Source organism: Quercus lobata, chromosome 4 (genome assembly GCF_001633185.2).
Source record: "Quercus lobata isolate SW786 chromosome 4, ValleyOak3.0 Primary Assembly, whole genome shotgun sequence".
NCBI classification, from domain to species: Eukaryota; Viridiplantae; Streptophyta; class Magnoliopsida; order Fagales; family Fagaceae; genus Quercus; species Quercus lobata.
Genome location: NC_044907.1, coordinates 92,651,335 through 92,676,901, shown reverse-complemented (window position 1 = coordinate 92,676,901; position 25,567 = coordinate 92,651,335). Strand labels below are relative to the sequence as shown.

General features: G+C 34.9%; 3 protein-coding genes across 3 annotated transcripts; all 3 read left to right on the top strand.

The window, feature by feature from the left end:
- The first annotated feature begins 8,752 nt into the window (after positions 1–8,752).
- LOC115986173 lies at positions 8,753–10,573 on the top strand. The gene has a single exon (XM_031109030.1). It carries the CDS (start codon positions 8,753–8,755, stop codon positions 10,571–10,573), a length of 1,821 nt encoding a protein of 606 aa, XP_030964890.1.
- A 6,197-nt stretch (positions 10,574–16,770) lies between these two features.
- Positions 16,771–21,599, top strand: LOC115985831. The gene is made up of 3 exons (XM_031108734.1): positions 16,771–16,932; positions 20,978–21,288; positions 21,401–21,599. Exons 1-3 carry the CDS (start codon positions 16,836–16,838, stop codon positions 21,569–21,571), a joined length of 579 nt encoding a protein of 192 aa, XP_030964594.1. The 5' UTR covers positions 16,771–16,835; the 3' UTR covers positions 21,572–21,599.
- A 1,269-nt stretch (positions 21,600–22,868) lies between these two features.
- Positions 22,869–23,714, top strand: LOC115985832 (translation initiation factor IF-2-like). The gene is made up of 3 exons (XM_031108735.1): positions 22,869–22,945; positions 23,037–23,580; positions 23,671–23,714. Exons 2-3 carry the CDS (start codon positions 23,043–23,045, stop codon positions 23,688–23,690), a joined length of 558 nt encoding a protein of 185 aa, XP_030964595.1. The 5' UTR covers positions 22,869–22,945; positions 23,037–23,042; the 3' UTR covers positions 23,691–23,714.
- Positions 23,715–25,567: the final 1,853 nt, after the last annotated feature.

The following is a 25,567-nucleotide window of genomic DNA, read 5'->3' as shown; positions in this document are numbered from 1 at the left end:
AAATGGTACTATATTTACAGTATAATAAATAAATTTTTAATTTTTTTTTTTTTGATAGTTTTTAATTTTATTTTTACTTTTTTGGGGAAGAAAATAAGTTTATTTTAGAACACAAGTTTTAGATTGAAGGCTACACTGCATTTTCAAATAGATTTTCCATCAAGTTTCCCATCGATTGAACAAGAAGAATGCTAAACATGCAGTTGCTTTCAACAAGTTGTTCAATGGAGACTTGTAGAGAACATCCCTCCGATATGAAACACAGTAAATTACAGAGAACACATGCCTTGAACACCCACCACCATCATGTAAGCGGGCAGCTTATTCCATCTCTCAGTGACATGTCTTCCAAATTCCACTACATTGTTCCGTTAGAGGACTTAGATATATTATTTCCTTCAACTCATTCCCCTTTTGCGTTTAGCTACTTTCCATTGCTTCAATATAAACATGACCCCCTCTTCAAGTGTAGCTCTTCTTCCCTCTGGATAGTTCCACAATTCTGATATTATAGACCGCCCACTAGGATTGTATTCATTTATCTCCATTAAAGCTGCTGTCACAGCCTTGTAAACTTCATCACCCAATTCTTTCCTCAGATCATTCAATTTCTCATCTTCTTCATCTATAACTTGCTGATGGTTCCCATCAACTGTAATATCTTTCAAAGGATGCCAGTCAGGGTCCTTCAGATATTCCTCCCACAATGAGCATAGCTCTGAAGCTATGTCTTCTGCTTCTTCCTCATTATACTTTCTTTGCATTGCTTCATGGAATGGTTTACTGTCAAGTTCTCCCATTCTCTTAACGCCGTTATGAGCACTACTAGCTAAGTCATTACTTCTTGAAGTTGCTTTAGAAAACACAGTTTTAATTACGTACTCAGGTTAATGTTTACTCTGCCTGAGATTCATTGGTTCAGTGATAAGTTGATATCATACCCTAAATTCTCAAGTGTGAGAAAGGAACTAATTGGTGGTTTCAAGTTTAAACTCACAGTAGTAAGAAATTAGTATGTTGTTTCAAATACGATATGCATGTGAACTATTCATATATATGTATAAGTCAATAAAAGCATGTTGCTTCCATATACGATATTAATTATGGGTTTGAAAAGTCCCATATGTCTTTCTCATTGGGCAGTTTGGTTTTGCCAAAAGAATAAAGTGCAAATTGCATATAACATATCTTTATTTCATTTCTGTTGCCGTCATTTGAAATGTTAGAGATATCATCATCTCATCTTGGCCACTTCCTCAAATAGTTTATTTTAAGAAGTAATCCTCTCCTTACATATATTAGTTTCGATAGGTGATCTTAAATTGATTGAAGTGGGATATTAGTCAATTTGCTAACCTTTGTAACTAGCTAAATTTGTTGTATTTCTCTTTTTTCATTTTTCTTTTTCTTACCAATCTGAAATTGGCAAAAAAATAAAAAAAATACAAAAACAGTCTTGAAATAGATCGTGATAATATGTATAAGGGAAAACACAAACTTATTTTACATATTTCTATATAAGTTCTTTTGGCATTAGAGCATTCCCATTAGGCTCAATAAACCCCGCTTTTACTAAATATAGCTAAACTTACCCAAAGACAGAAATACTTTATAGTCAACAAACTATGGACCAAAATAATTTATGAATAATACCTCAATACACTTATAGAGATACTGTTCATCAACAGACTTTGTTTGATTTGAGAAGGTCATGTAATTTTTATGCATAATTGACTTCATAGACATATTAATCTTATTTTCATTTTAATTAACTTATATATTTATATATATATATATATATATATATATATATATATATATATGAGGGAGTTCAAGTTATATCTGGTATAACTTTGAAAGAGTTACAACTTTTATAACTCATTGATTTGTAATAAATCTAATGGCCATGTCATCAACCTTCTACAAATAAGTGATCTAATAGCGTTAGTTATCTCCAACCATGTCAATATATGTGGAGTAAGGCAGTGATATAATTAACCTTTTGACATAATGTTCTTATGATATATATAAATGCTGTTTTACGTTTTGTAATATTAAGTTTGTTGTTGTTTTTGCTTGCTTGCTATTGGCAACCAAGGCAGTGTATGAAACAGTAAGAATGATAATAATTAAATTTAATGGGAATGTCTGCCACACTTCAGTTTGTTCAAAATGATCCACACTAATCTTCCTAACTTTGTGTCTTCGTTGCTGCCTTCATTAGGATATGCAACCTTCACTTCAGTACCATTACATGCATTGTTTAGATGATTCATTAATCCATGGCTTTGTCTTTCATGCCCAATTCTTGAAGTTCTTAGATTATGACTTAAGATTTTAATCTTTTGCCTTTGTAAATGTGGAAAATAGAGATGCATTTTGAAGACTTTCCATGGCTTGTTTTACCTACGCAGAACTTGCATTGCTGTCCTGGCATGCATCTTTGAGTTGGCAATTAATGGAATGCATTTTCTTTCTTAATTTAAAAATTTTTGTATACATGCGTTGTTGGATTATGTTATTATTGTTGATGTCCATGGGCAGGAAATTGTCTTGGTATATACTCTAAAGGATTCTTTGATTCAATCTCAGGTACTTGGATCACAACCAGTTGACAGGGAGAATTGACGCAGACTTCTAGAAACATCCTTTCTTGAAAGAATTGTGAGTATTCTTTACCACTCAGATCTACGAAAGTCGTCAATTCCTGAGCTTGAGCATTGAATTGGGTATTCTATTCTCAATTACTCGTTTTTAACAGGTCTATTGAGGGTAGAATTTTTGTGTTCTGTTTGATAGAATTTTACTGATGGAGTTTGTAGAATAATTGATTTTTTTCCCTTTGGCTACTCATAATTTATGTGATGCTCACAGTGATAAAATTAATATGATCTTCATTCACACAGCTTGAAGTTTTGTAGAAATAACATTAATTACATAAGAATTGAAGAAAAAGGAATGCCAGAGTTGGAGGCTATTATTTACATTTTGGTTTTTGGCCTCCCTTTTACAATTACATTATGTTTTAACCACAATAGGTGTGAGTGCTTCTGTCAGAGTGATTTAGTAAACTCTCTATTCACATATTCAATGCATGTTCTTGAAAAGAGTTTGTAAGTTTTTCACTCTCTGAGTCTTGTAAATGTCTCAAATATACTAGAATTGTATATAGATAGGCCATGTCATTAGTTATAGGCTCCGGATGTTACCCTCTTGTTATGTCAAATTTGGAGAATCAGTGAGTACAAATATGGAGTTTGAGCAGTTGCTAATTTGATACTACTGTCCTCAGATTCAGTTGTGTTGAATGAAACTTCTCTAGGCATATTTTGTGTTTCACTTGATCACAATTTTTTTTTAACATTCATATTTGAATGGTATCTTGCATAAATGCTATATATACTCATATTTGAATGGTATCATTAATGTTTTCTCCTATTTATAAACATTTCATGCATTTATGAAAATATCCCAACCTAACTATAATGAAATGAATATTTGAAATAAATTATCTAACTACCACAATTGGAAAGGAAAAAATTTGTGTATGACAAAAACAAAAAGATATTCACAAGTAAGTTCTGATTTATCCGTTTTTATCAACATAAATTAATTTGATTTGGATATATTTTTCCAATAATTTAATTTCCACCTAGTTTTTAATAGATGAAGATGAAGCTCACACAGTCACTGCTTTCAAAGTGTAATTATTGTGCTCTCTTGGCATTGAGCCTTAAGTCAAAAGTCATTGGCTGCATATGTGACTTTCAAAGTGTAATTATTGTGCTCTCTTGGCATTGAGCCTTAAGTCAAAAGTCATTGGCTGCATACGTGACTTACCAATACAAATATTACTTTTATTTTTATTTTATTTTTTGGTTTTCTTCTCCTATTGTCTTTTCTCATTTTCAATTTTCTAAACTCATTTGCATCATAACTATAGGTGCTCTGGTTAATAATCAGTTCCGGCTGGCTGCTTCAGTGTAGACATCTGCGAAGATAAATTGAAATGCACATTTCTGGGGCTGTTATGATATACTAAAGGTATGCTTCTGCCCATATTTTATTTTATTTGTAATTCTTCGTTGAATTCTGATAGCTTTTGGACATGTAATTTGGGTAATACCTACGTAGATGGAGTTCATATTTGGTAGTGATGTATCTAAAATCAAAGACGTTCATTCTTTGACCTTTTCTTTGACCTTTTCTGATTCTTTTGAGTACAAATATATACATAATAATAATCGTGGCAGGACTTAATCATTGAAATTCTGAAATATGCAAGGAAGCGTCTGAATAAATGATTTTATAAATTTAGAGGTTTCTATGCAGCACAAAATCATGGAGTCATGCAAATAGTCTATCTCAGCAGATGTTGATGCTGCTGAAATTTATAAGAACTCTAATTGGCCAGCCATACATTAAAAATCATTAATTTTTGGTTTGTTAATATGGTAAATTGGTTTACCCAGGAAATTTAAAAATTCTTTGCAGCAGTGTTTTTTTCGCAGAGTAAGGAGAAAATGCTTTGACATGATTCATAGTGGCATATGCATATAAGTTTCTAACGTAGGCAAACCAAGTTACAGTTATATAAGTCTCATTATATATGCCACAGTTACAACTTCTTCTATAAAACTTTTCATGTTCTTTAATATCAATTATTTCTGAATTTCAGGTGCAAACAGTAAACAAGCCGTGTGAAAATTTCATCTAGACTGGGCATCAAAAACTGACATTCGCTACCAGGTTGAAGCTGAACCATAATTTATGCTTTTTTCCCGTACAAAGAGAAATATTTTGCAACTTCATGTCACTAAATAGTATGCTGATGGAATGATTTTTATTTTGTTTGGGAGGTCTGAATTTTCTCTGGATATTTAGTTGTCTTTTGTTGTTAAAGTACATGATTTTATGTCAGGGATGGACCTAGTAGGGGGATCGGACCCTCCCCCGGCCCAAAATTTTTTTTGTTTTCGTAGATATATTTTATGTTATTAATAGTTGGGCCCCTCCCTTCCACAACCTTCGCCCCTGTTAGCCAGCCCCGCCCAGACAACCTATAGGACCCTTTTCAACTTTTTGACGCAAGGGAGAGCAAGGTGATCAAAGAGAGGAGATTGGAGAGGGAAGAGAGTAGAGAGTAGAGACATGAAGCAGAGGGAAGAGAGAGAGAGAGTGTGAGGGAATATAAATCAATATATAGAAAAATAGAGGGTCCACCTAGGTGAATAAAAAATAATAAAATTTTTTCCAACACGCCACAATCCGGTTTTATTTATAGAACCACACTGTTGCGTGTTGGAAAAATATTTGAGATTTGAAACACCCATGGAACAATGATTTTGGTGTTTGTTTTCCAAATACCAAAAATTTGGCATTTGGCATTTGCCATTCTTTTCTAGAGCATTCACAATTGGCCATGCAAATGGCATATGCAAGCAAATTTTACCATTAAAGTACTAAAAAGGCCCCAGGATTTGGCCTTGTATTGGTCTAGTATCCTAAAAAATTAATAATATTTTTTTATGTTGGCATGGGGGAGAAGGGAGAGAGAGAGATTGAATTATATTATTTTATTAGATAGTATATATTAATTTAATGAGTGGAATAGGAAAATAAAAATTGAGATGTTGAGGGTGTTGTAAAATAGTATGATGTAATTAATAAAGTACCTTTTTGAGATGGTAAAATAGAATACAATAGGAATTCAAGATGTGAAAGCCGTAATAGGAACAATTGGTACTTGAGCTCTTAGCTTTTCAATATTAACCAAGTCTGGCGATAAATTATCATCATCAGCCAACAATTCTTTTGGACCCGAGTTCCACTATCCAAATCAACAACTTCTACACCTGCTTCAGCACCCTCACAGACTAGTTGCCCTATCTTTACCGCACAAATCTACTAGATCATCCCAATTTGCAATTACTTTCCAATGAAAACTTCTAGCTTTTTCATGGGACTATCCAGCATGAAAACAAAAGACTATGACAGTTCAAAATTTTTTTTTTTTTTGGGGTATTAGGGATCATATATAAACGGACTAACTAGTAGCACTCAAAGTTGCAACATTAGAAAGTCTTACAAAGTTTTGTACAAATTTGACGAAGGCAAATCCAGGAATGCCATTTTATTATTAAACATAATGCAATTACATAATAATATAAACATTGTTTAATGCCCACAAATGAATACAAAAACAATATGAAAATCCACTTTCTACTTTAGCATGAGTTTGAAATTATTCCCCTGAGTTTGCTCTAAATTATGCAGTAACTTGAGTATTGGTGTATCGTTTCTGTTTTAACATAAGTCTGTAATTGTTATGTATTATTTATTTTCACGAGCATCCATCACATCTAATAGAGGCAGCTAATTGAAGGGATCTTGCCCCTTTTAGCTGCTTCAGCCTCTTCTCTTTCTTTTATATATACATCTTCTGCATTGTAGGTACACTGAGAAAAATTTGAGAGACCGAGAGCAAATAGAAATAGAAATGGATAAGAAATTAGATGTTCACAATATCCCAAACATACTTATCATAAAAATGATTAAAAAACTTAAGTACTAAATTACAACCTCTACAATCAATATATATATATATATATACACATATATAAGACTATCTTTAAGATTTTAATCTTCATAACACTATAACAGATAACGCTGTGAAAATTTGGGATTGATTCACCTATCAATTCCATTTCGAGATAGTTTTAAATTAAAATTCTATTTGAGCACACCACTGGAAATATAGTTTGACCATACTTGCTACTCCAAATAATTCAAGTCAAGACGTTTGATTTTCCCCCCTCATCACCCAAGTAGATTAACTAAGATTTTAAGAATATAATTACATACAAAACCTAGAAAAGCCCAATATTGAAAAGGATGAAATCAATCTAAAAGCATTAGCACTATCATGCAATATCCAAGACAGCCACTTGTAATAAGCACTATGAGAAGCAAATATACAACAAAAGATCATTAAATAGAACAACTCATCATCATCAAGAATATACCTTCTTTTCTTGTTACAAAAGACACATGGAAACTTAAAATTTAAACATTTTATACTAAGACAATACAAAATCAATTATAATAATAATTACTTGCAAGAAAAAAAAAACCTAAATTCATGGAGTCCTTCATAGAAATTTCAAAATCTTATCTTGAAATTTTTTGCTCATTCAACAAAATTATAAATAGACCATTTATAAAAAAGATTTTTAAAAAAAAAAAAAAAAAACCTGTATTTCTTTTTTTTTTTTGATAAGTAAAAGATATATTGATAAAAAAGGGGACACCCTAGTGCACAGGGAGTGTACAAGGGAAAAGAAATCAAATACAAAAATTACAAGAGTCTAGGAAATCAATAAAAGAGGGGAAAGATTTATCTTGCAAAGCAAACAACATATTTCTTTACCAACCATGCACTCAAGTAGAAAAAAACGCTTGTATTTTTTTTTTTTTTTACTCAAACAATTTATTATTCAAAACATGTTCTGACTGTCCAAAAGAATAACAAAATAAAATTATGGCAGACCAAGAGAGAGTATAGGCGACTTCGACAAAATGTTGTAGTATTAATCCATTAAATGCATCAAGCTACAATAGTAAATAGTCTCATAAAATTCTACACCAAAGTAAAATGCAGAGCAACAAACAAAGAAAAACAAGATAAAGAATTCGTGAGTTTTGTCTAAATTGTTCAATATCCATTTACATTCCAGATATTATACCTAAATGCAAACCAGTAATTTGAGGTATCATAATTTGTGCGAGGGTATGAAGGAACATATTAAAGTTGAAATCAAGAAGATCTTAATGTTTGTGATTAAGCCCAACTTATTACCCCTTAAGCCCCCATTTGCTTTTCTATGACAGAAAGCATTAGTAAACTAAAGTCCATAACATTCTAATAAACTAATGGTAATTTCACGACATATGGGACCCCCCTTTTTCTGGTCTGAATTGTAAGTATTAGAAAACTATAGGCCACAACATTCGAATAACCTAAACAGAATTTCACAATAGATGAATAAAAATGAAATGCATAGATACTCCTTATATTGGCTAATTGCAAACAAATCCAGGATTGTATGATGAATTAAAACAAATATATGATAATGATTACAAAAACATAATGAACACAAAATGATCATGACGTATCGACTTTCATACTCAAGGAATCGCCCAACAGTAAAAATTTAATTCATGTAAAATTAAGTCTTAACAGTTGCAAGTTTGCAATGATTATTAATGCAAACAAAACCCACTATCATAGAGGGTCCCATATGCTAAATTGCTACACATGAAAAACTAATGTAATTTTCTTTTCAAAAAACAAAAAAAATAAAAATAAAAACCTCAACAAAACAACTATACACTTGAATCACACCAAATCTTAAACCTATCTGACAAATGTTTTGAACTCACTTTTGACCAATGACCCAAGTAATTGAGCATCATGGTATTATAGACTTAATAATTATTAAGTTTTTAATAATTATTACAATGACATGAATTTCGTATTTGTTTTCATATTTTGTAAACACTTATGCTTAACTACTTTTACAACTTATCACATTGAGTTAGTCTAGGACAAGTGTTATATGTTCCAAGAAAATAGCTGCATACTTGGGTATGTCTGTTCTTAACAAATGACAAATGAATGTAATTATAATAATTAGTATATTTGTAGTAACAAATCTTGGTGTAGGTAACATTCCGTAAATATTGTATCGCAATGGACAAAAGTTGGATGGAGAAGCGGAGGGTTACAAGGGAATATTTTGAAGGTGTAAACCAATTCGTGGAATTTGCTGCTCCATCCGCCCGCAATGGGCAGATCTTATGTCCTTGTGTGAAATGTGTGAATTTGCTTATACAACCGCTAAATGTGGTACGTGAGCACTGTTGGGCTTCGGGGATGCTTAAAAATTACAAAGTTTGGAAATTTCATGGTGAATCGGCGGCTGCTACGCCAGCTACCGAATGTGGGAGCTCTCATGTGCAAGAAACCCAAAATCCATATGGTGATTTCCATGGGATGTTGCACGATTTGTGCCCCCCGCATGAAATCCCACCCGAACCAATGGAAGAAGGTCCAACTGCGCAATGTCCGGGTGAAGGTCCGAATGATGACGCCAAGAAGTTTTACAAGATGGTAGATGATGTAGACAAACCTTTATATGAAGGTTGTACAAAATTTAGCATTTTCTCAGCAATTGTCGTGTTGTTCCAGTTGAAGACTCTGTGTGGTTGGACAAATAAGTCATTTACTCTGTTGCTTCAAGTCCTGATGGATATGCTTCCTTCAGACGCTAAGTTGCCAAAGGACCATTATGAGGCTAAGAAGATAGTTCGAGATTTGGGTTTGGGTTATGAGAAGATCCATGCTTGTCCCAATGATTGTATGCTGTTTTGGAAGCAAAATGTTAACCTCGAAGCGTGTCCTTGTTGTAAAGCTTCAAGGTGGAAAACAAATGAGGCATCTGTTGCTAGTAAGCATGCTTCATCCAGTAAGGGGAAGAAGAAAGCTGCGAAGATCCTACGATGGTTCCCCTTAAAGCCAAGATTGCAGCGACTATTTCTGTCACCCGATCTGGCTAGTTCTATGAAATGGCATGTTAATGGTCGTACTGATGATGGGGTAATGCGACATCCTGCTGACTCAGATGCATGGAAAATGTTTGACAGTAAGCATTTACACTTCTCATCTGACCCTCGTAATGTCAGACTTGGATTAGCTGCGGATGGGTTCAACCCCTTCGGAATTATGAGTACTAGTCACAGTACATGGCCTGTCATGTTGGTCCCGTACAATCTCCCACCTTGGCTGTGCATGAAACGGTCATCTTTGATTCTATCATTAGTTATTCCTGGTCCTACCTCGCCAGGGATTGCTATAGATGTGTACTTGGAACCGTTAGTAGAAGAACTAAGGGAGTTATGGGATGTTGGAGTACAAGCATACGATGCATCTTCAAAAGAAGTATTCCAATTGCGTGCAGCATTGATGTGGACCATAAATGATTTTCCTGCATACGCAGATTTGTCGGGTTGGAGTACCAAAGGTGAGTTGGCGTGTCCTTCTTGTGCCATGACGACCGAGTCTCGATATTTGAGAAATGGTCGCAAATTCTGTTACATGGGACATCGGCGATGGTTGGATGTTGACCATGATTTCCGCAAAGATGGTATGTCATTTGATGGATCCATTGATACTCGATTGGCTCCTGAACCACCAGTCACATCTGACATTATTGTGGAAACTGAACATTTACTTGGACGTTGTCTGGGTAGGAAATGTCAACTTGCTTACAAAAAAAGGAAGAGAAGGGAGGCAGACCAGAGTGGTTGGAAGAAAAGGAGTATATTTTTTACCTTGCCTTATTGGGAGGATCACAAGTTGCGACACAATCTTGATGTGATGCATATAGAGAAGAATGTGATGGACAATATACTAAGCACACTGTTGAACTTGAAGGATAAAACGAAGGATAATTACAAGGCACGCCTTGACTTGGCGGACATGGGGATAAGGAGTGAACTCCACCTACAATGAAAAAGTGATGATCAGTATACCATACCGGCTGCATGTTTTCATATGACTTCATCGGAGATAGATGGTTTCTTGCAAGTTTTGAAGGATGTAACAGTGCCCGATGGGTATGCTTCCAATATCTCACGCCGTGTGAATATGAAAGAACGCAAGATTTCTGGTTTGAAGAGTCATGATAATCACATATTGATGCAGCAACTTTTTCCCATAGCATTACGTGGGTCTTTGCCATCTCATGTTAGTAGGCCTTTGATAAAGTTAGCTTGCTTCTTTAGACAAATTTGTTCCAAAACCCTTACGGTTTCAGATATTGTGACTAGTGAGGCAGAGATTGCAGTGACATTGTGTGAATTGGAAAAGATATTTCCTCCATCCTTCTTTACAGTGATGGTACATTTGGTCATGCACTTAGCTGCTGAAGCTAAGATTGGTGGTCGAGTGCACTACCGTTGGATGTATCCCATTGAGAGGTAAGATGTGTGTAATATTATTGATCAACTTCCAGTTTCATGTGCGTGTTCGAATTACCATTGCCAATCATTAATCTTATCATTCCTTTATAGGTACCTCTCACGTCTTAAGTCTTACGTACGAAATAGAGCTGCTCCGGAAGGGTCTATTGCTGAAGGATACATCGTAGAGGAGTGCTTAACATTCTGTTCACGGTATATGGAAGGAGTGGAAACTATATTCAATCGACCCACCAGGATGATTGAGGAGTCAACGGGGGTGGTTTCGATCATGACACTAGACAATAAAGAGTGGACCCAAGCCCATCGCTACGTTTTATTCAATTCTAAAAACATCAACCGCTTTCGTGAGTAAGTATTACATATACAAATATAATTGCACGTCAATCCAATGTACGTAAGGTCTATTAACCCTAATACAATTGCCTGCACAAGATGCACAAAAGATTGATAGAGGATGAACTTCGAAAAGGCCACAATCATAACGTTTCCGATACCATTATATATAAGCATCACATGGAGAAGTTTTGTACATGGTTTGGGGGTCACGTACGTATGACATTTTCAACTTATTAAACTTGTAACACTGTCTCAACCATGATTAACTGTACTGATATGAATTATTTTATTTTGGCCAACTGATGTTAGGTGATGTCCCTCACTGGTGCTGAGAAGGAAAGGGAGGGAGTTAGTGATACCCTTGTTGCATTGTCCAAATGGCCGTATATTTATGTAAAGCGGTTCAAGCATTATGTAATAAATGGCTTAAAATTTAGGAGTGTAAATGATGAGGGAAATAGGAAAACGCAGAATAGTGGAGTTAGTGTGGCTACTGATGGGGGCAATACTTACTATGGTATTTTAAGTGATATAATTGAGTTGAATTATTCTGACAAAATCAAACATGTGTTATTCAAGTGTAAATGGGTTCATGACCAACATAGGAGAGGATATAGGACTGATGAATTTGGGTTTCCTATGGTAAACTTTACATACTTCATACATGGTGGGGATAAAATGATGGATGAACCATACGTCTTGGCATCTCAAGCTACACAAGTTTTTTATGTGGAAGATAAAAGGCACAAGGATTGGTATGCTGTTGTCAAAACTAAAGCTAGGGACGTGTTTGATGCTGGTGTTGGTCCCCAACGTGAGGAGGATGATATATATAGTTTTTCTGAAAATGTTCCCTATAACTTAAGTAGTCATGAGGTTGTGAGTGACAACCTTCGTTGGGCTCGGGATGATCTAGAGGGAATGACAATTGATGCCTCCATCATTGCTGAAAGAGATCTTCATGGAGTAAACAATGAAGACGAGTTTATTGACGATGAGTCTGACAATGAAGATGACAACAAGGATGAGTACACCGAGGATGAGTAGTGTAATAATTTAGTAGTGTATTATGTGTTTGGATGTTACAGTTGTTAATGAAAACGTATTCATTCATGAATTAGTTGGAATGCCTCTGTGTAATATTTGTTGAATTTGTTAATTCCTCTTAATATTGTTAATTCCTTTAATTTTTACTTATGATGTATCCAATTCCTTCCCCTCTTCGCTATTGGATTTGAAATTCATTTCTTATGAACTTGGATATATGATCGTGTGGTGTTAGGGTTTCTTTTCGTTGTGGTTGTAGTGTTTGGCAAAGAGAAGCTCTTAAACTTGGATAGGGTAGTTTATATATTGTTAGATATTAAAATAAGTTATTTTACCCAAATATTGATATGGCTAGGACTGAAACCATTATTCCGAAACTAGGTTTATATCATACCATATAGATTCGAACCAACTATCATGTTAAGAAATAGGTATGGTTAGGATCGAAACTAGTATTCCAAAACTAGGCTTAGGTCATACCATAGGTTGATTTGAATCAACTATCACGATAAGAAGTAAGTATGGGGAGCTAATCCACTCGAGCCTAGTCCTAGTTCAAAAAGGAACACCTGTACAAGTGAATATACCTACCCCTCCAAATATACACACTCAAATCACCTTCGTTTTGTTCACCAATGCAATACATTGTTTGAGCTTAGCGTGTCTAATAATCGAGCTTAAGCTTGTGATTAGATTTGACTTGTTTGCAAACAAATGTTTCCAAGCAGTGTTTTTCGCAACTGTTAATATCAGTAGGCTCATCTACAGTCAAACCTAAACACACACCAAGATTGAGTTTGACAATGAGTTGGCGCGTGGATATCACTGCATCCCTTCTGCTTGTGGTCGGGGTGACCTGTTTTAATTTTTTTATACAGAGGAGTCAGTGTTGAGGTTCTTGACCCAATAAAAAAAGTGGAAAAATGAAACTGACTGTTGGTTTTGTACGCAACCTTACTCTACAAAATATACTCGCCACACTCTTCTGTAAAGCGTGTGTAGTAAACAAAGCCCTCTTCTGGGACCTGCCCAAATGGATTTTTCCACTTATGGTGATTTCTACAGTTTTACGCTCTTTTCACTGGCACCATAAATGGAAGAGCACTCATATAGAGTCTCGTAAAAATTAATAAACAAACAATGTCAATTTGAACTTTGGCCCATTTTTGTAAGTGAAAGTTTGGTTCACCCCATTAAGCTCATATTTAACCCTTTTAATTAGTTCATTGATTAATTTAGTTAGTGCTGGGCCTGCTGGCTTATAATCAGTGTACAAGTCGTGGTCAACTTTAATCCATCCAAACATGTGGGGTTGTGTTATTGATTTTCTGATTATGGAAAGACTAATATGTTATCATGTGATTATAACAGAAGAGATATGGCATTTACCAAAAAATTATATTTTGCTATTGGTGTCATAGCTGTTAAGCTTCAAAGTCATAGGATACTATAGAAGCAAAGGATTTTAAGCAAGCTCTTCCAATCCATGACTAATTATGTTTTTATTTTCACTTTGATACACTGTCATATCATGGCTTTAAAAGCATTTTATCTGTCAAGATATTTATATTAATTTATTTTTGAGGACTCATGTTTAATGTGTATATCATTTGGTGGGGACATTGTAAAAAATAAAAATTTAAAAACATAACCTCATCTTTTAAAGTAATTTTTATACAAGACTACCGTGCACTATTATGATGATTGAAGGTAAATGTTAAACAATTATTTTTACATTAATTCATCACTTTAAAGTTGTGGTGATATTAATAGAAACGTCATGTCTCTAGACTCTTTTTTCTTTTTGATAATTTGATAGCTAAAAAGAGATTTGAATTATGAACGTATTTGTTAGAAATATCAAGAAATGTAAGTTAAATTACAAAATTTTTATAATAATAGGCTCATTATTGTTGCTACATAACAGGGGGTTGATGAGAATAGACCAAAAAGACTCCCTTTCTTTTATTTATTTATTTATTTTTAGTTACAAGGCAACGACCATGACTTTCTCCTCTAAAAATCATCAAAACCCAATTTTGAAAATTTTCTCTTGGAAACATTTTCTCTTCATATTCACTAGGAGAAAAACTGTCTTTCTTTTCGGATTACGAATTTATTAGCCCTAAGGTTTTGTGTAGGGGGGTTATTAGCCCTAAGGTCTTTTTTTAGGGGGATTATCATCATAACTATAGGGTAGTTTGATCATAATTATGTCGCACTTATTTATAATGTCATTTTTGAAATGTGGATCAAATGATGTTGATTTTGCCAATTGCGTTCTTCAAATGAAGATATAGATTGACAGTGATGGTAACCAGCAAGACTATAGATTAAAGAACCCATGTATTAGGCAATTTGCTTTGCACTAAGCTCCCCTCCAATCAGCCAAGACTATTCCTATTGGCTAGAAATACCTTTTTTGTCTCCGTTTTCCGTGAAACACCCTATCTGTTCGGCATCTTTGGAATGCCCTATCATTTCTCTCTCTTTACCAAGTCTGATATTAGAAAATAATCATGGCAGTTTTTGTAAATATTTTTTGTTTTACCTAACCAACTTTATAATATGCCAATCCAAACTTTATCTTTTTTTTTGTTGGATAATTAGATTGATTAGGAAAGCGATTTGAATCTTAAATGTGTTATTTGAAAACACTAATTGAGTTATGAGACTCTTGACAATTTTAATTGAACTTAAAACTGAGAGATATAAAGCAATTTGAACCAAGCCAAGTATGCATGTGTAAGTTCTTAAAGTTCGGCTGATCAAGCTTAAATTTTCCTATCACGAATTATCTATGAACCTGATCACAAGAAAGTGAAATAGGCATGTCTTGCCAGGTTAGGTCATATAGCCTTAATTCAAATTGGGTATGTACTAAAACATGATCCCACTCCTCCATATTATTGTAAAAACAATTTCTGAACAATTACAGTACTCTCAATAAACAACATGCCAGTATTAGACATTTATAGGATCATAGTGGTCAGACTTTCGGTATTAATTAGTTTAATATGAATGCTTTTGATTAGAGTGCCTTTTCCATTTGTGCCCTACTGTTCACAATTTTGCTATAAATGGAGGATTTTTTTATTTTTTATTTTTTTCAGTTTACCAATTGAAAACCGTAATAAAGAAAAATCAACAACCAAAACCTCACCCGTTCATCAAGTAATTAGCTGTATCTAGGGACACCAGTACTCACTGCTAGCTAGGACCATATGACAAAAGCTTATATAAATGTTTTTTTTTTTTTTTTTTTGAGAAGAAAAGCTTATATAATTTTAATGTACTAATGGCATGAGGTAAGCTGATTACATCACCATGCTTAACTTGTCCTTTGATATTTATGGGCCCATTTTATTGTGTCCTTCATTAAGTCATTACCCCAATTATGTTGCATGAAACATTCCACCCTTTCTCCAAGTCTGATGGTGGATAGTACTCATCCTATAGCTGAACGAGTCCTGAATATCTTATTATTAGATATTTTTGAAAGTTGAAACCCCTATAGAAAGGGACATTCTAACCAAAGACATAAGCTGCATACATACAGATAGAAGACAGACAGCCCCTACAGCAGATGATGGAACCACAATGGGTGGAGACTAGAGAAGAAGAGAGAAACCTTTCTTTCTTCCCAAACATCATTAAAATTGATAACCCATTTATCATATGTCAAAACACTTGATTTTTTGTACCTCAGTTGCTTATAACATGCAGTACAAGCCAATTGTCTAAACCCACCAACACAAAAAAGGTGTCATTAAAAACATAGACGTCAAAAGCAAATTAAAATTTTTCTTTTTCTTTTTCTTATTTTGAATTTACATGACTTGTAGCAGATTGTAAATATACCTAAGTCTAGCTTTTTATTGGTTCATTTATGGGGGTTTTAAAATCATCTTTAATATCTTACCTTCATGATCTTAATTACCATAGGTCCTCACCCAGCTCAATTCTAACAAAAATTGCGACATTTAATATAAAGTTTTCTGCTGCCTATCTTGGTGCACACAACGTGTATATGGTTGAACTATTGTAAAGGGTGTCAGAACCCAAAAATGTTTCACTTACATTTTATGCAATTGATTGTTGTCTATAATTAACAGTTTTTTTGTTTTCTAAAGTTGTTAGACGCAGGAATGGGTAAGAAACGCCGATTGCCACTTGTAGAAGTCGGCGAAGGACCCTTGAGTTCACGACAGAGAGGGGAGGAGCTGCAAGCCGCCCATACTAGTGATGCTGGGTCAGAACCCACAGGTAGTTTACATATCTTGAAATGTAACGTTTGATATTTATTACTGTTGTAACTAATTTTTTGGTCGTTTGCTGCAGGAATGGAGAGGGACCATCCATTGACAATTGTGCAAGTTGGCCAAGGTTCATCACGCTCACGAGACATCATGCAGGAGGAGTTAAGGGCCGCCTATGATGCTGAGCACGCAAGATGGGAGGAAGGAGATGATGATGATGATGATGAGACACAGCCACCTTCTGCAGGTAGTTATTCGTACAGTGTAAATTATTCTTAGGGTAACACTTTTATGTTTGCTGTTAATGACTAAACTCTAGCCACCTATATCTTTAACCTTATGTTTATATGGTTTCAATTTTTTTAGTAGTTTTGACTTGATACATACTTTAATTATTCAAGTACAATGAAATTTACTAATTGAATGAATTAAAATTCACACAATGATCCAAAAATTTAAAATGTATAAATAAGATTAACAATTTTTTATCTCTTTTGGTTCACTAAAGTTCCTTTTTTTTTTTTTATAAAAAATAATTCAATAGGAGAAGTTAAAGATTTTGAGACATGAAGAATTTCAAACATTACTACCTCTTCCCCATCTTGCAATTGTAATAAGATACCTGATATAGCTCCCTTCTTCGAATGCGTTAAATGATGTCTCATGCTTCGTTGCGCTCTTGTGCATTAGAAATTTCAATGATTTTTAAGATTGAGTCATCTAACTGCACTTTCAGAGAAACTATGTCAGTGCTGTAAAGTAAAACGTAGAAGTTTGATGATAATGTGTAAAGTTCAAACCGTCCAAAATTCTACTAGTTGATGAATTGGTGATGCAATTTGAAGAAAATCATTTGCTTTTAACAGAGCATCAACAACCATGAGTTCTATTGCCTAACAAAGGATCACTGTCAAATTTAATTCATTAAGTGTTCAAAAACAGATGAAAGACATCTATGCTGGAACTACTATGTTGAAGTTCCACATTAACAAATGTAGTTTCCAGTCATGACCCAACTATTCAATTCTTGGATTATAACATTAGTATTCCAAACAACCTAAAGCATAGTTTCTGGCAGCAACCACAAACTTATATTGGCATGAGAAGAGAACCTACCTTATAGCCTTAAACACCTGCCAATACTCTCCCATGAAAATGAAGACAATTGAACCTTTCATTTTTAATTGAGGAGACTCAAAGCAAAGAAGCAGACAACTAAGATAGCTTAGCTCAGTTGTACATCTCCACAAGAAGAAGATATAGGGTCAACTATAAATATATATATATATATATATATATAAAAAATAGAAATTCATTAATTATTACAAACAACTGTACATTTGAGGCATTAAGCTTTGTACACAGGGTGGAGTCTCCTCCAATTACATATAAAAGCCAACAAATTTAAAGCAAATGACAGAGGATTCTAATCCATACTATCATATTCCAAAAAAATAAAACAAAAACCAAAAGGTTTAGACCATTTTTTGTGATGCTATACTATTTCTTACTTATCACCAAATTTTGTAGATGCATTACTCCTAGGTTGGTGGAATGAACAAATTTTGGTAAGTGAATTCTATTATTTATTTTACCTTGCCATTTTCTGAAGTTTCCAGTGTTTTAATAATTGATTTTGTACGTATCAGTGTAAGACTTGTGCTGATTATCAAAAATTAAAGTGCAATATTTGTGCAGAGTGCACATCAGAAATCAACTGTCATACGCTTAAAAAACTATTCCATAATTATGTTCGTTATAATGTTTTTCAACAAGCTAATAAAACCTATAAGCATATGTAAATGAGTTGATGTGCTGTAGCAAATTTTAGACTTCCTAACACAATTCTTGTTTCATTAACTCCAAATACAAATACAAATCTCCCTCTTCCCTCACTAAGCTTGAGAAACCTCTTAATTTTATTTTTCATTTTATCAGAAAAAATTTCTGAAAATATATTTTAAACTACTGCTCTTACTGCATTTTAATTAACTTTTCCCTTCTGTTTCTAAGAAAAAAAAAAAAAACACACTTTTCCCTTGTAAAAATGTGCAGTTCGCACAGTATATAAATCAGTTTTTAATTTGATGATGGATATATTTAGATCTAAACAGAAGAACAGAATTAATGTTGGGGGGACATTACCTTATGTATAATATTTTTAAAATATTTTGTTGACCCTTTGAAATAAAATTTTGAACTCCTGATCCCAAACTTAAATTTTTTAAACATTAAATGCAAAAAGCCCAACAAAAACCAATTTGATCTAAAATATAGGGGAAAAAAATAGTAAGCCCAACATCAAAAGTAGAAAATTTGTTGACCTTAAACTTCAAGAAAATTTTCTGTATGGTTCTCTGCTTTTGAATTTCTTCTTTCCTTCTTTGTATTCTGCTTTCATGTCTTGGTATTTAGCTTATGCTTCTGCTCCGTTTATCTTTCATTTTTTTTTTATGCTCTGTTGATGCTGTTTTCAAATGGGTTTTCTGGTTGGTTTCTATGAAGGGATTTTTATTGGTATCTGATGGAGTTTTCAGTGTTGGGTTTACAGGGACTATTTTTGGGTCTTCCTGAGAATTGTTAAGGGTTTGACAGTGGGGTTTTGGCTGTAGTTCCAGTGGGATTTTTCTTGGCTTATTGTAGGATATTTGTAGTGAGAGTTTTGGAGGATTTGCTGGGTTATTTTCAGTGGGGGTTGAGATTGTCGATTTTGGGGTTGATTTTATGGGTTAAAACAGGGATATTTATGGTTCTATTTGGGATTGCAAGGGCATTGTTTTTGGGTATTTTTGATGGTGTTCTTGGCTGGGAATTTGGGTGTTTCAGGGATTCTTGCAGGTTTGGTTTGTGAGAAGGTTTTGTTTGTGTATTTTCTGGGTTTTGATAGTTTTTGTAGCGTGTCTGGGAGTTTGGGTGTTTCTCTGTGGAGAGGGTAGAGACGTGTGAAAAATATTTAGGAAACTTGATTTGCATGGGAGGCCTTACTTATTTTTTAGTAAAAGATGGTGAGGTCGCGTGGGATGGGAGATCGCTTTTTCTTTGGCACTTGGCCAGCTTGCAATTTGTTGAGGGTATGGAAAATATTTGGTTGTGCATGGAACCAAATTGGCTGTGCAAACTTGGGGGTAAGGACATAATTTGTTAAATCTTCTCCTCGATGGGTTCTACAAGAAGTGAGATTTAGGGAAATGATCCAATTAAGTACCACCACTTGACATAATTAGGGACCAAATCGATTTCAAATGTGCACTTCTTTAAGCAATTAATAAAAAGCAAAGCCTAAAATGGTGATGACCCGATTTAATAGAATTGGACTTGTTCCTTGGAAAAGTAAATGAATTTCTAAGGAACAGAAACTCCAATGAAATTGGACTCAATAAATATAGTGGCACACATTTCATGCAAAATCAAGTAATACTAAGAAGGGAAATGGTAATGAGTGTCCTTAAGTAAATTTTACTAAACTTCTTTGGAGTTTGGGTTAATATTCCTAACTCCATTTAGCACAGTTACTTTTATCTCATATTCTGTTCATTGTAGATGTGTAACATCCTTGTCATCAGAGAAAAAACAAAAAGAAAAGAGGGGGTCAAGTCAGATTTTTAGTTCACACGTCCCCCCCACCTAACACCAGTCCCCATCACTCATTTTCACCCACCTCTCTTCTCTCTATTGGCTGGCTGCCTCTATTAGGGTCTTTCATTTTCTTTCTTTTATCTTTACTTAAACACACACACACACACACTCACTTCCACACTCACCCACCGGCCTCCACTCCAAAGTATTCAATCCTCACCATCATTTTTTCAACAAGATCACTGGAAAAATACTTAGGAACCCCAAAGCATCTTCATCACTTTATTTGAGGTAAAAGTTCTAATTTCTTTTGATGGGTATTATGTTTTTGTTTGAGGTTATTTTACCCAAGCTGTAATAATGATATTCATGTGATTTACGAGCTTTGGAAATGATATTCAACTTGGCTGTGCATGTACATGACACTGGCAGTAATGGTGTTACCAATATTATAGGTATTATGGTTGAATTATATGCAACTTACATATATTTTTTGGATAAAAACAGTTTTTTATTTTTGAAAGGGATAAAAACACCATAGTTGATAGAGACATCGACTTATTTGTTATTATCAGTTTCTTTAAGTATCAAAATGTCCACATTTACAAAGATCACATATATCATGTTAGTTGAGCACTTGAGCTATATACAGTGACTTTTCTGTAATTGTGAACTTTGAAATTTCATTCTCTCTAATAATGGTTTACTATATGCAGACGATTTGGTCCAAGAAACCGCACCATCCAATGATGGGCGTGCAGAAGATGCAGTTCGGGAAACCCCAATATCCAATAATATAAATAAAAGACGTGGAATAACGCTAATGCAGCGAATATGGGCTCTTCCACCGAACAAGAAACTTGTATGTGGGTTAAATGGGAGCATGCAACCGGTTGGGGAAAGCGGGCAAACATTCAAAAGGTGGTTGGGCACCTTATGCATCTGCCGCAACTATTGCCCACTTATGCCTGCTACTTGGACGCATGTCGACCGTAAATGCAAAGAAGACGCCTGGGTAGAGATAGAGGTTGTATCAAATTAAGCTACTTTTAATTGTTATGTATAGTCGTGTATGTGCTAAATGACATTTTCAGTAGGGTGAATTATTGCACTATGCTAACTCAATTTTTGCATTTCAGAAAAAGTGGATCATTGACCCAGATATTATCAAACCAGCAAATCAAATGAACTGGGCAATGCACTTGTTAGGGGAGTTGAGAAGGAATCGAAGGAGTAAGTTAAAAAAAAAAATGCTACCCAAAAGATGCGTTAATAGAAGATGTTTATCTCAAAAAACCATCTTGGGCTGACGAGCAGGACTACCGCGCACTAGTTGACTATTGGTTTGCCGGCAAAACGAAGGTTGCACTATTTTCTTGCTCTATTATCTTTTACTGGTAATATACATATGATGTAGAAATGTCTATACCGAGTACAGTGTTTTAACTGATTTGTTTGTTTTAATTTGTTGGCGGGAATGTGTAAAGGAATTAACGGATACGAACAAGAGAAGTCGTTCGTTTCAGACGGATATAGCGAGGACAGGGCCTATAAGTTTTGCACAAACTGCTGACAATATGGTAAGAAATGCATTATGCAACAACATTCACAGTTTTAATGCTCTACTATTTTAATTGAACTTGTGACATATTGGTGGTATCAATAAATTCTCGTTGTATTTATTTATTTATTTTGTTCTTGAAAGAACATGGTCGATTCGAATTCATGAAAATTAAAATAGATTTTGTCGGCGTGAGTTTAGCATTGAGGAAGGGCTTGCATGGAGATGACAGTAATGGTGGCAATAACCAACATTGTCGTAGGGTCCAAACTAAGCAATCCACAATTTCATTACTATAATAATATAAACTTCTTGGTTTAGAAATAATCAATATTACAAAATCACAAAAGAGTTTCCGTACATATTGTTTGGTTGAATTAAAATTATTATGTGTGATGAATCTGAAGAGTTTGAAGAAACTAGTTTACTGAACATATGCACAGTGTTGGGGTAAGGAAGACTTGGCTTTTTTGCATGTTTATGATTGTTAATAGACATTTCTTGTGATATTTCCTGTTTTTGATTAGAGATTTCATTAATATTTATGTTTGCCACTTTGTTAGCAAGAGTTTGGTTTGGTATATAGCAATTGGGATGCATATAGGCAGGGGGTTGTAGCTGCGTTTAAAACGTGGCTATAGAGTAATTGTAAAAATAGTTAGGGGGTTGTAGCTGCGTTTAAAACATGGCTATAGACAAATTCTAAAAATAGTTAGGGGGTTTTAGCCGCGTTTTAAACGTGGCTATAGGTAACAGATATAACCACATTTAAGAAACGTGGCTATAGTTGTGGCATTGTAGCCGCGTTTTAAATGTGGCGAAAATGTCTTCAAAGCTGTCAACAAGGGTGCTATGGCCACACTTTTTCAAACGTTACCTTTTATAAAATGGCTATTTTATTAAATCAAAGGGCAAGAGGGTTGGTACCAAATTCCATTTGCTATGTTTGGTTGTCGATTCTCGCTTCATATCACCAACATAAATTTTCACTATTGTAATGAGACTGTTGAATATGATGTAGGCAAAAGAAAGCGGCCAATCAGTGGAGCGTGCAGATGTTTTCATAAAAGCATACTGCACGAAAGATGGGACTCCTATTAGTAATGAAGTGCGAGACAAGATTGTAAGCCTATATCATAACCTATTTATTTTCTAATTTGTGCGTGAAATGTTTATAGCAAATAATATGTTATTTGGTTCTTATATGAAAACAGGAGAAAATGAAAGCAATTTTAGACAACGGGGGCAAACTAGTAGGAGACCATCGCGATGGAATTCTCTGGGCAAAAGATGATGCGTTCGCTCAAGTGATGGGCAAAGAACATTCTGGACGTGTCCGTGGGGTCGGTTTTGGACCAACCCCATCAGGAAGAAGTGGGTCCAACCTTCCATGTGTGCCTGGGCCGTCGTCCACTGAAACGGCCCAACGAATGACTGCATTGGAAAATTCGATGAGGGACCAACTTGCTGACTCAGAGCAAAGGCATCAGCAGCAACTGGCCGAAGCACTGGCCGAAGCAAAGCGGGAGTCAGATGCACGGCATAAGCAGCAACTAGCCGAAGCACTGGCCGAAGCAAAGCGGGAGTCAGATGCACGGCATGAGCAGCAACTGGCCGAAGCAATGCGCGAATCAGAAAGACGGCATCAGCAGCAGCTGGACGAAACAAAGCGGGAAATGGGTGAGGCAAAGCGGAGAATGGATGAAATGGTAGCCTTCTTACAAAAGAATGTCATCTCAAGTTTAAGCGGTTATTCAGGTAATACAAAGTTAGCGTTTAATGGCCATAAAACTTGCGTGTTTATTGCAATATTATGTGCTACTAATGTTGCGTATATAATATTTTCAGGTAATAGCGCTACATCATAGTGAGGACTCTTCGTGGACTCTTCATGTATAATTGGTTGGATATTTGGAATATTGTAACTTCGTGGATATTGAAAATATTGTAAACATGATTGTAATATTGTGTCAAATATTGTAACTTCGTGGACTCTTCATGTATAGTTGTTTGGAATATTGAAAATTAATGCTTGAGAAAATTCTTATTAGAGAAAATTAATGCTTGGAAGTCTGGGTTGTTATTAGAGATATTTTGTTGAAATTTTGTATGTTTGACAGGTTTGTAAAAATCTGCCCAGAAAAAGGAAATAAGAAGGAAAAAAAAAAATACTATAGCCACGTTTTTAAAACGTTAAAAACGTGGCTATAGACCAATTCATAATAAGAATTCGGGGGGCTTAAGCCGCACTTAAAACGCGGCCTAAGGTTGTAATTTTGGGCCGCGTTTTAAACGCAGCCCAAGGTTGAACCTTAGGCCACGTTTAAAACGCAGCCCAAGGTTGAACCTTAGGCCGCGTTTAAAAAGTGCGGCCTAAGACCTGAACCTTAGGCCACGGTTAAAACGCGGCTTAAACGAGTGTAACAGGCCATCACAATGGGAGGTATGGCCGCACTTTTTAAATGCGGCCTAAGGATCAACCTTAAGCTGCGTTTTAAACGTGGCCTAAGGTAAAGGCTTAGGCCGCGTTTAAAACGCGGCCTATGGTAAAGGCTTAGGCCGCGTTTAAAACGCGGCCTAAGCCCGTACCCTTAGGCCGCGTTTTAAACGAGGCTATAGGACCAGGGCTTGGGCCGCGGTTAAAAAGTGCGGCCATAGGACCATCAGTCCTATAGTCACGGGTTTTAGGCCTCATTACAAACCGTGGCCTAAAAAAACGTGGCTATAGGCTATAGCCACGTTTTTTTGCGATATAGCCGCGTTTTAAAAACGCGGCCAGAGGACCTTTTTTTTGTAGTGCAAGCACAATGCGATCAAGCAAAATGAAACGAGAAATAAACCATGACTTGACCAAACAGACAATCATTATAAAATAGTGACCACAATACTCATTCACACTTGGAATAAACATCCAAACATACAAGCCAATAAGCTCAATGCGAGTCACTTACATGCCCAACACTCAACCAATGCGCAATACATAAAGTATATACATCTAGGAACAAAATCCTATAAGGGCACAAGAGTGGGAATACTTAAAGAAAATGCATAAAATTTAGCTTGAAGTATTAGACAACATAACATAAAGGCTACATAAGCATGGTACAAACCATAAAAGCCTACAAACATATGGAAACAAACCCTAAAAGCTTACAAAAGTAACATGGGTACAAACCACAAAATACTGAATATAAACTTAAACAATATAAACTAAAAGTGCTTAAAGTTTCTCTCCTTCAAAATGATGAGAAGCTGTGACGCACTAAGAATATATATACTTGTAACCTGAAATACTTGCACAAAACACATTAGACCCTCAAGGTAAAGCAAGTAATAAAATGACAAATATAATGTAATAAGTAAATTGTGATCAAGTAAACATGATATGAAACATGTGAGCAACTTGATCATACACCAAACCAGTTATATAAAAATGACTACAATGATCACATAGTAAAGTAAATGATCATCTGAATATGCATTCAATGAAGCACAATAGCATAAAGAAGTATACATGTCTAATACACAAACATGATGCAATACAAGAAAACAAATATAAAGAGAAACAAACAAAACAAAGTTTTCTTATTAACTCAATGTCTTCTCTCCCTTGGTATATGCATCTTCCCTATGAAATATCTTTCCCCCTACAAATGTGCATGAGAAATAGAATTTCTCCTTCTAAAGATATGCACAAAAGTTATATAGAAATGACAAAACACTCCGGTATACTCTCTAGAGTATA